This window comes from Elephantulus edwardii, unplaced genomic scaffold, assembly GCF_000299155.1.
Source record: "Elephantulus edwardii isolate Elephantulus edwardi_28Jun2011 unplaced genomic scaffold, EleEdw1.0 scaffold00059, whole genome shotgun sequence".
Classification (NCBI taxonomy): Eukaryota; Metazoa; Chordata; class Mammalia; order Macroscelidea; family Macroscelididae; genus Elephantulus; species Elephantulus edwardii.
Genome location: NW_006399809.1, coordinates 9,739,539 through 9,751,515, shown reverse-complemented (window position 1 = coordinate 9,751,515; position 11,977 = coordinate 9,739,539). Strand labels below are relative to the sequence as shown.

The following is an 11,977-nucleotide window of genomic DNA, read 5'->3' as shown; positions in this document are numbered from 1 at the left end:
AAGGTTGTATTTTGGTTCCTATGGACTAGTTTTCATTTTCTCCAGCTTCAATTTGACCTTACACATGAGTAATTGATGATCTGTTTCACAATGGGCACCTAGTCTGGTTTTGACTGCACTTCTCCAGTGATACCTTTTGACAAAGTCAATCTGATTTCTGTGCAATCCATCAGGTGAGGCCCATGTATGAAGTTCCTGTTTTTATTTTTGATGGTTTTGTTTTTTTTTAGACACCTGGACAAGCTCTTCTTTGTTGATGGTACTCTGCTGTAGTTCTCAGGACCCACTGTGGGGCCACAGCTGCCCTAGCTGACTCCTGTAGATGCTGGCCCTGGGCCTCTGGATCCTGTGAGGCCTGGACTGGCTTCCTTCTTGTCTGTGGATCCCTGTGCTTGTGCTCAGGACCACAGAACTGTGCTATCAGAAAGAATTGTTTGACAATGAAAAATTCCCAGAAATACCATATGAACAAGAGCTGGTGGTGATGAAAAATTACATTCAAGCTGCACTGAAGGTCCTGGCAAAATGTAAAACCCAGGAATCGATGGAATACCCATTGACATGCTTCAGTTAACAGTTGCTGCCATGGATGCGCTCACCAGTTTATGCCAGGAAATTTAATGCACAGCTACATGGCTGACTGATTGGAAGAGGTCCCTATTTGTCCTTATTCCTAGAAATGGTGATTCACCAGAATGTGGGAATGATCAAAGAATATCATTAATATCTCATGCAAGCAAAATATTATTGAAAAATCATTTTAAAAATGTCTAGAACAGTACACTGACAGGGAACTACCAGATATTCAAGCTGGTTTTAGAAGAAGATACAGATCAGGGTTATCATTGCTGAGGTCAGATAGACCCTGGTGAAAGCAGAGCCTATTAGAAGAATGCCTATTTGGTATCTTATTGACTATGCAAAGGTATTTGACTGTGTGGATCATAACAAATAATAACTACATTCATAATAAATATAAGAAGAATGGGAATCTCAGAACACTTAATTGTGCTCATCTGGAATCTATTCCTATACCAAGAAGCTGTTGTTCAAATGGAGCAAGGGAACACTTTGTGGTTTAAAATCAGGAAGTGTGCATCAGGGTTGTATCCTTTTCCCATACTTATTTAATCTGTATGCTGAGCAAATAACTCATGAATCTGGACTCTGTGAAGAAGATTGTGGTGTCAGGATTTGAGGAAGGCTCATCAACAACTTGCATTATACAGATGACACAACTTTGCTTGCTGAAAGTGAGAAGGATATGCAATGCTTCCCATAGAAATTTGAGGACTACAGACTTCAGTATGGATTACATTTTAACATCAAGAAAACAAAGTTCCTCACAACAGGACCAACAATAAACATTATGATAGCTTGAGTAAGGATTGAAGCTGTCAATAATTTAATCTTCCTTGGGTCACCAATCAACACCATTCATACAAATAGTCAGGAAAACAGGAGATGTATTGCATCGAGCAAGTCCAAGTCCATTGGCAGGTCTCACAGGGACCTCTGCAAAATGCTGAAGAGCAATGATGCCTGAAGTCTGAAGACTAAGGTGTTCCTGATTTAGGCCATGGTATTCTCAATCCCTACTATGTTTTAGAGAGATAGACAATGAATAAAAATGACAGAGGAACAATTGTTGTCTTTGAGTTGTGGTGCTGGGGAAGACTACTGAATATCCCATGGACTGTCTAAAAAGCAAACACATGTCTTGTAGTATATGTATCCAGAGTGCTCCTTGGGGACAAAGATGGTGAAGCTTCATTTTTCATATTTTGGACAGGCTATTCCTTGGAAAGAGACATCATGCTTGGAAAGGTAGATGGTCAATGAAGGAAAGGAAAAACCTTACTGAGATGAGTGAACACAGTGATGAATTAACAGCAAAAGTCTCTAATGTGTCAGAGATGACAGGATGGCACAGAATAGGGCCATCCTGGTTGGCTGTTTATAGGCTTGCTGTGAGTAGGATGTAACTCAAGGGCACCTAACAATAATATCACCACCTACAACTGAAAAATGTCACGTGCCTATATCTGTCCCCCAAACTGCTGAAGGAGCAGAGTGAGCCTTCATCACAACTCTTTGAAAAGGGCTTGTACATTTTGGGAATCTGAGCATCACAGCAAGAAACTACTCACCTTGGGAGATGGGTACAGATGACACAATTCTTGGCCAGTGTTCTGTTTACAATACTTCAGAGTGTGGCACACCACATCAACATTCATATCTGCGCTAAGCCTGGAGGGAAATGGGGCAAAACAAAGGCTATTAAGATCTCTCAGGCGTTTGAAAAGATGTTGTTCCAAAGAAGGGTAAATCCCCAGAATAGATTCTAATACCCTTGCCTCATTTCTACACGGCCTTTAAGTCTACCCCTGTGTAGCTGCCAGATAGTAATGATTTCCTGCCACACTGCCTCTCTCACATTTAGATCAAGGTCCTCATAGGTGGGGAGGGGGACCGGGAGCTCTGGGCTGTGATTTAATATCTCATACCAGCACTGCAGTTCTTTACAGGAGACACCACAGATAAAACAGAGAATGAAAAAACTGCCAGGGATATAATTTAATGCAAACAATATTCTGAAGTGTACTGGACATTACAGCAAGAAATCATCTATATGATAGTCTTAAATGTATCCAATTACTTTCTTAGCCATAATCTAAATCATCTTCTTTCCTTTTAAAGCAACTATTTTTATTATTTTTTTTTAAATAAAATATTGTTGACTTGTTTCCTTCCTTGGGGATGGTGGTGTTGCTGTTGTTAAGGACCTCAAGTCAGAGCTGACACATAACTGACACTCCAGCAGGTTTTTAAAGGTAGTTTAATCGCAAGGGCAGAGATTATACATTTTTCTCCTGTGGAGCAGATGATGGATGGTGTAGGGACAGTGGTTTTAAAATGTTTGAGTCTCTGTCTAGGTTAAATATGAAGGTTAAACCAAAACCTTCATATTTCTTTCTGATACTCAAGCTCTTTATTTTTTTAAAAAAATAAATGAGTGGTTAGCACAGGAATCCAGAATTAAGGTTGCATAGAGAAGTGTACTCAGGGTGGGGGGTGGGGGGAAGGGACGTGGGAATTGTATACAAATGAAGGAATTTTTTTCTTTTTTCTCTCTTCGGAGGGGGAAGCGAGCTGGTGGGGAGGGGTGGGAAGGGAGAAAATTGCGGCAATGAATGAATGGAAAGCCAAAACCTCTGTAAAAAAAAATAAAATAAAAAAATTATATAAAAAAATAAATGAGTGGAATGTGCTGCTTTAAAAAAAAAGAGTAAAGAAAAAATTGTTTTTTCTGTTTATTTCCCAATTAATGATTCAAAGCCAACGAAAAAAAAAACACCAGAAATTCAGCTTGCCAAGTTTTTTTCCTAATTCCCATCATCACTGAATTGTCTCACCTTACTTACTGGAGTGTGTTTGAGAGGGCCTTGTTTATTGGACTCTGTTAGATTGTTAGGCTGCTGTCTAATGGTCAAATTGGACCAATAGTCAAGAAGGATATTTGGAATTGGTATGAAAAGATTCCACTTCCACCTGCTAAGTTCAGAATTCGAGGAATTATTAAGGTTGAGTGACTTTATAGTGATAATAAAGGTAGTCATTTCCTGCCATGAACACTTGAAAAGCTGGTCTATTCTGGGGGTGAGGGTTGCATCCAGAGCGTATGTAACAAGTAAGGTATGTGCCTGGGGCACGTGTCTGCTGTAGTGCTAGTAGTTTCTCTCTTTTGAGTCCCATACCTTTCTCAGACCTGTATACTTTCCTGCCTTTGAGTCCCAGGATATGATTTGTTGACTTGAGCTATAATTGAGTTGACTTGTGCTCATGAGAGCCCACATACCACCAAACGAAATACTTTCAGTCTCTCACCACCTTCACAAATATAAATATGTTGAGGCTGTTGCTACAGTGAACTCAGTATTCCAACCCAGGTGGCTCACCTTTTACCATTATATTAGATAATATTTTGTTGTCAAACCCTCCCTTCTCAGCCACCATGTATGTAAGGAATGTGTAGGTAGCAGGAACAGATTACAGACAAATCACATGTGCTTGAGATCTGTAGGCAGTGAATGTATTGGTTATTTCTGTAAGGAAAGTGTCTTTTATCTGCTTGGTTAAAATACGTGTCTGTCAGATATACTTCTAACAGTGAATATACATCTTGTGTTTCATGCATCAAGTCCACGGGAATCAAAATTTGACCTTGAGTCTGTCCCACTCAAATTTCAAAACCATCTGAGGAACAGGTTTAAGGCCTTGAGCACCAATGAGCATAGACCAAATGAGCTCTGGAAGGATATCAAGAAAATCATCCATGAAGAATGCAAAAGATCATTACAAAGGCTGAAGAAGAAGAAAAGACCACGATAGATGTCACATGAGACTCTGAGTATTACACTAGAGTGCCGAGAAGCCAAAGCTAAAGGAGGAAACTAAAAAATCAAAGATCTGAACAGAAAATTTTAAAAGTCAATTCAAGATGACAGAGCAAGATACTATAATGAAATGTGCAGAGACCTGGAGTCAGTAAATCAAAAAGGCCGAACTCGCTCAGTGTTTCTTAAGCTGAAGGAGCTGAAAAACAAATTCAAGCTCTGGGTGGCAACACTTAAGGATAGTTTGAGTAGAATGCTAAATGATCCAGGAAGTATCAAAAGAAAATGGAAGGAGTACAGGGTCATTTTATCAGAAGGAATTGACTGACACAGAAGAATTACGTGAAATAACATATAAGCAAGAGCCTATGGTGATGAAGGAGGAAGTTCAAGTTGCTCTGAAGGAATTGGCAAAAAACAAGGCTCCAGGAGTTGACAGCATACCAATTGATTTATTTCAACAAACAGATGCTGCTCTGGATGTGCTTACTAAGTTGTGCCAAGAAATCTGGAGTACAGCCAGCTGGCCAGCTGAGTGGAAAAGATGGATATTTGTTCCCATTCCAAAGAAAGGTGACCCAACAGAGTGCGGAAATTATCGAACAATATCATTAATATTACACACAAGCAAGATTCTGCTGAAATTATCCAAAAATATTTGGAACAATATGCCAACGGAGAACTGCCAGATGTGCAGGCTGGATTTAGAAGAGGTCATAGTACTAGTGATATTATAGCTAATGTTAGATGGATCTTGGTAGAAAGCAGAAGAATGTCTATCTGTGCTTCTTTGTCTATGCAAAGGCTTTTGACTGTGTGGATCACAACAAGCTAGCTACTCTGAAAAGAATGGGAATCCCAGAACATTTGATTGTGCTAATGAGAAACCTATACTTGGACCAAGAGGTAGTCATCAGAACAGGGCAAGGAAACACTACAGGGTTCAAAAATCAAGAAGGGGGTCCATCAGGGATGTATTTTGTCTCCATACCTTTTCAATTTATATGCAGAACAGATCATCCGAGAGGCTGGGATGTACGAGGAGGAATGTGGCATCAGGACCGGTGGAAGAGTCATCAACAACCCGTGTTATGCAGATGACACAACCCTGCTTGCTGAAACTGAGGAGGACCTGAAGTGCTTGCTGCAGAAGGTCAAGGACTGCAGCCTTCAATATGGATTGAACATCAACACCAAGAAGACAAAGATTATTACCACTGGGCCAAATGGCCCTATCAGTATGGATGGTGAAGAGATTGAGATAGTTAACAGGTTTAGTTTACTTGGTTCCACAGTCAACACCCTTGGTAACAACAGCCAGGAAATCAAGAGATGAATTGCATTAGGAAGGTCAGCTGTAAGGGACCTGGAGATTAAGGTGCACCTGATGCAGGCTATAGTCTTTGCAATTACGTGCTATGCATCGGAGAGTTGGACATTGAATACGGATGATAGAAAGAGAATTGATGCCTTTGAGCTGTGGTGCTGGAGAAGAGTGTTGAATATACCATGGACTGCTAGGAGAACAAACAAATTTGTCCTGGAGAGGGTGAAGCCAGAATGCTCCTTGGAGTCAAGGAATCTGAAGCTTCATCTGACATACTTTGGGCATATTGCAAGGAGGGACTGGTCCTTGGAAAGGGACATGATGCTTGGGAAGAGTGGAGGGATGGCGCAGGAGAGGAAGACCCTTGATGAGATGGATTAATTCTGTGAATGGAGTGGTGGGAATGAGTGTGTTTGAGATGGCGCGGTTGGCACCAGATAGAACAGTGTTTAGGGCTCTTGTACATAGGGTCGCTATGATAGAACAGTGTTTAGGGCTCTTGTACATAGGGTTGCTATGAGTCGCAAGCGGCTTGATGGCACATAACAACAAAACAACAACAACATTGTGTTTATACAGTCTTTCATTTACATTGTGCTTCATCCATGAACACTGTGTTTTATACAATCAAGGGGATATGTCAGGTTGTATTCTCTCTCCATACCTATTTAATCTATATGCTGAGCACATCATTCGAGAACTAGACCCTGTGAAGAGGAGTGTGGCATCAGTATTAGAGGGAGGTTCATTAATAACCTGTGTTATGCAGATGACACAACTTTGCTTGCTGAAAGTGAGGAGGACTTGAAGCCCTTGTTGCAAAAGATCAAGGAATGCAGCCTTTGGTCTGGATGCATCTCAATGTCAAGAAAAAAAAATTACTACTGGACTGATAGGTAATATCATGATGAATGGAGAAGAGACTGGAATTGTCAACAACTTCATCTTACTTGGATCCACAAAGAACACCCTTGGTACCAGCAGTCAAGAAATAAGGAGACACATTGGACTGGGAAATTCTGCAGATAGGGACCTTTCCAAATTATTGATGAGTAATGATCTCAGTTTGAGGACTAAGGTGATTCTAATTCAGGCCATAGTCTTTCCAATCACTTGCTATGCATCTGAAAGCTGGACAATGAATATGATATGACAGTGGAAGAATTGATGCCTTTGAGTTGTGGTGTTGGAGCACTGGACATCCCATGGATGGCCAAAAGAACAAACAATTATGTGTTGGAGACGGTGCAGCCCGAGTACTCTTTGGAAGCAAGGATGATGAGTCTTCACCTCACCTACTTTGGGTGTATTGTTAGGAGGGGCTATTCCTTGGAGAAGGACATGAAGTAGGGAAGGATGGGGGTTGGGGAAGAAGAGGAAGCCCCTCAACCAGGTGGATTAACACGTTAACTGACACAATGGGCTTTTGTGTGTCAGGAAGTGTAAAGATGGCACAGGATAGAAGAGGGTTCAGATCTTTTGTTCATAAGAGTCACTATGAGTCATACTCGACTCGACAGCATCTAACAACAACAACAACATATGTATTTTATATAATTATTATTGACCTATGCCTATTATTACCCCTTCTTTTCAAGTCTCCACTGAACCTTTCCTCTATCTTCACCCTCCTGTTGCCCACCAATCTTTGTTTTTCCAGTAATTTCTTTCCTTCTGCTTTTCCCATCACTTATCCCCTCCCCCTTTTGAATATTTATGCATATCTTGTTCAGTTATCTTTCTGTTTTTACAATAATGGTCTTATGCAGTATTTGTCTTCATGAAAGTGAATTATTTCACTCACTATTATTCTCTCTAGACTCTCATGTTTTACAGTATTTTATAAAATCGTTACTCACTAGTTTTGCATACTATTCCATTGTGTGAATAAAACACAATCTCTAAATCCATTTGTTTGTTGGACATTTGGGCTACTTCCATTTTATTGTTATTGTGCTTATATAATGATGCTACAAACATAGATGAGAATATCTTCACTCATGCCTCATTATATTTTCCTTAGATATATTTCTAGCAGTGGAATAGCTGGGTCATGTGAAATTTCTATATTCAGCTTTTTGAGGAAATGCCAAACTGCCTTCCAGAGTGGTTGTACCATTTTTCAATCCCAATAGCAGTGCATTGGAATTCCAATCTCTCCACATCCTTTCTAACATTTGTTGCTTGCTGTATTGTTAAATTTTGTTTCTGCTACTGGGCTGAGATGGTATCTTATCGCTGTTTTGATTTGCATTTCTCTAATTACCACAAACTGTGGCTAACTCTGAGAAGAATGAGAATACTAGGACACTTGATAGTGTTTATGCAAAACTACACTTGGGAGAGGAGGCAGTCATCAGAAGAGAGCAAGGAAACACTGGATGGTTCAAAATTAGAAAAGGTGTACACCAGGGAAGCATCCTATCTCCATACCTTTGCAATCTATATGGAGAACAGATCATCCAGGAGACTGGGCTCTAAGAGAAAGAATGTGGCATCAGGATTGGGAGAAGACCCATCAACAACCTGTGTTATGCGGATGACACAACACTGCTTGCTGAAACTGAAGAGGACTTCAGACATTTGCTGCATAAGGTCAAGTACTGCAGACTTCAATATGGCTTGAAGCTCAATATCAGGAAAACAAATATTCTTACCACTGGGCACCATAATAGATGGAGAAGAGATTGAGCTTGGTAACAATTACAGCTTGCTTGGCTGCACAATCAGTACTCTTAGTACAAGCAGCCAGTAAATCAAATATGAATCGTACTGAAAAAATCTGCTGTCAGGGACCTTGCCAGACTCCTGAAGAGCAACGATGTCAGTCTAGAGACTAAGGTGCGCTGTATCGAGGCCATGATCTTTGCAGTTACTATGCATCAGAAAGCTGGAAAATTACTAAGGATGATAGAAGGAGAATTGATGCCTTTGAGTTGTGGTGCTAGAGAAGAGTATTGGACATACCATGGACTGTTAGGAGAACAAACAGGCTTGACCTGAAAACGGTGAAACCAGGTTACTCCTTAGAGGCAAGGATTTTGAAGCTCCATCTGAGATACTTTGGACATGTTGTAAGGAGGGACCAGTTCTTGGAGAAGGGTGGAATGACAGCGAAAGAGAGGAAGACTCTGGATGAAATAGTATGACTCAGTGACTGGGGTAATGCAGGTAGGTGTGTCAGAGACAACGAGGTTGGCTTAAGATGGACCAGGGTTCAAAGCTCACAGCATTGCTATGAGTTACAGGCGACTTGATGGCACATAACAGCAACAACAATTACCAGTGATTTTGAGCATTTCTTCTTGTGTCTATTGGCTATCCGAATGTCTTCCTTTGTGAAAAGTCTTTTCATGTCTTTTGCCTATTTAGTAATTGAGTTATCAGTCTTTTTCTTGTATTCTGTAAACTTTTATCATGAGATCCTTGTCTAAGATGTCATTGCCAATTCGTACCCCTAGACTTAACCTTTCTTTTCACTCTATTGGAAAAAGTTTTTATGCATACAGGGGCTTGCTTTTGGAAGACCTTATTCTTTGATTGTATCTTCCCTGGTTATAGCCATTTCTGGCTATATTTGTAAGCCTATTTATGCCATTTTGTTGTTGCATACCATCAAGTCAGAACTGACCCGTAGCTGACTATCCATTGGCTTTTCAGAGACAGTTAATTGCATGGGAGGAGGTTGTTCACAGGAGCAGTTGGTGGATTTGAACTGTATGCCTTTGGGATTTCAATACATCCTCTTACCACTAGGCCACCAGAGCACCCTATTTGCACCATAGACTGTGGTCCCATTTTGTCTCTTATGATCCTTACGGTTTTGGATTTTACTCATAGGTGTCTGATCCCCCTTCAGGTGATTTTTGTGTATAGAGTGAAATGTGGATCCTGTTTGAGTTTTCTGTAGTTTGAAGTCCAGTTTTCTGTGGCCTCCTCCTGAGAACCACCAGTCAGCGACAAGATCACTTGGCTTCTGAGCCAGGCCTAGACGTAGGCTGTTGACATTGCTCCCTACTCCTCCTCTCTTGCTACATTTCCTGGCACCTACTTACTAGAGCCTCAATTAGGTGGCACATTCCTCCAAAGGAGTTTTAGCTTAGATATGCAGACTAACAAATCTGATATAAAATTGTGAAACAAAAACAAGAACCAAAAGGGAAAAAAAATCCCAATGTAACTGTTGAGTAAGGAACAGGTTTTGCTTTCTTTTTTTAAGCTCTCAGTTGAGGCAAAAGTTATATAACCTACAATCAATCATTTTAAAGTGTACAATCCAGTGACATTTCATACACTGACAATACTGTACAACTGCCATTTGTGTCTAGTTCAAAACATTTTCATCACCACAAGAGAAAATCCATAGCGTTTAAGCAATTACTCCTTATTCCTCCTTCCCCTCATCCCTGGACCCCAATAATATACATTCTATCTCTACAGCTTTACCTATTCTAGGTATTTAGTATAAAGGGAATCATGCAACATGTGAACTTTGTATCTGATTTCTTTGACTGGGGATAGTTTTGAGATTTATCCATATTGTAGCACCAATACTTCATTCTTTTCATTGCTAGTAATAGTGTGTTGCATATATATACCACATTTTGTTTATCAATGCATGTATCAATGACTATTTGGGTTATTCCCACTTAATGCTATTGTGAACAAGGCTAAGACATTGGTAGACAGTATCTGTTTGGCTCTGTTTTCAAGCCTTTTAACTATATGCTTAGAAGTATAATTGCTGGGCAGGTGGTCATTCTACATAGAACATTTTGAGGAACTACCAAACTTTCCAACAAGTACATTAGTTTACATTTCCACCAGAAATGGATGGGGTTTCTAATTACTCTACATTCTCACTAACAATTATTATTTTCCACTTAAATTTTTATCTGGACATTGTACAGGTGTGAAGGGGATAGCTCATGATTATTTGGGTTTTCATTTTCCCAATGCTGCTGCAGATGTTATTTATCATTCAGTGTGCTTATTTGCCATTGGAGAAACATCTATTCAAGTCCTTTGCCCACTCTTAAAAGGATATGTTGGTTTTTTATTGTGGAAGTATAAGAGTTCTTGTATATTCTAGATACTAGACTCTAAAGAGCAATTTTGAGGGATTTTTTAAAATTGTAATTTGAGTGAAAGTTTACAAACCCAATTGTTTTCCTATTCCTAATTATAATTAATGCAATAAAATATGTATTACCGTAAGTGCAATACACAGAAAGTAACCAAAATCTTCCCATTTCCAAGCTTTGCTTTCTGTTTCCATTAATCCTTCTTTTCTACCAATTCTGGCTTCCTGAGATTTTCCCCTGTCCTTTTGATATTATGGTAGCATCAGTCAAACAATCAAGAGATGTATTGCATTAGGGAAATCTGCAGTCAAAAATCTCTCCAGATTTCTGATGAGCAAGAGTATCAATTTAAAGACCAACGTACACCTTATCCAAACTATGTTTTCTTAATTGCTTCCTGTGCATCTGAAAGTAGGATAATAAATAAAAAAGACCAAAGAAGAATAGATGCTTTTGAACTGTGATGTTGAAGAAAGTTTTCACTATACCACAAACAGCCAAAAGAACAAAAAATCTTTATGGAAGGAAGTACAACCAGAGTGCTTCTTACAGGCAAGGCTGGTGAAACTTTGGGCACATTCTCAGGAAGAATCAATCCTTGGAGTAAAACATCAAGTTGGGAAAGGTGGAGAGCCAGAGAAGGAGAAGACTCTTAACAAGGTGGATTGACAAAGTGATTACTGCAGTGGGTTTGGGTGTGACTGAGATTGTGAGGATTATGCAGGACAGAGCAAGAGTCAGATCTGTTGTTCACAGAGCTTCTAGGGGTCACAGTGAACTCAATGGCACATAGCAACAACATTTCTTGACTGAAGGTTGAGCTATTGGAGTGAGTTTTGTTCCAGGTATGAAGTAAGTGACTATTACTAGAGATTCTATCAATCTCTTCTATCTATCAATTGGACCAGTAAGCTTGGTCATGTTTATTTTTTTTTAGTGTTCTTTTATATTTCCCCACATGCTATACAGGACCTTCTACTGTGATCCCTTTAAAAGTGGTGAGCAGTGGTAACTGGGCATCATTTTGTTCTTCTGGTATTAAGGTCATGGAAGTTGAAATTTGTGTGGCTCATCAACTCTTTGGGATAATTGTTTCCATTGTTGTTGTTGTTATATACCGTCGAGTTGCTTGCAACTCATAGCGACCCTATGTACAACAGCCCTAACTC

General features: G+C 39.8%; 1 protein-coding gene across 1 annotated transcript in view; it reads right to left on the bottom strand.

Moving 5' to 3' along the window:
- Positions 1–11,977, bottom strand: part of AOAH (acyloxyacyl hydrolase (neutrophil)) — a 362,932-nt gene that overhangs the window by 309,016 nt on the left and 41,939 nt on the right. The window contains exon 4 of the mRNA XM_006887625.1: positions 2,151–2,250. Coding sequence (XP_006887687.1) covers positions 2,151–2,250 — 100 coding nt within the window. The remainder of the gene's footprint in view (positions 1–2,150; positions 2,251–11,977) is intronic.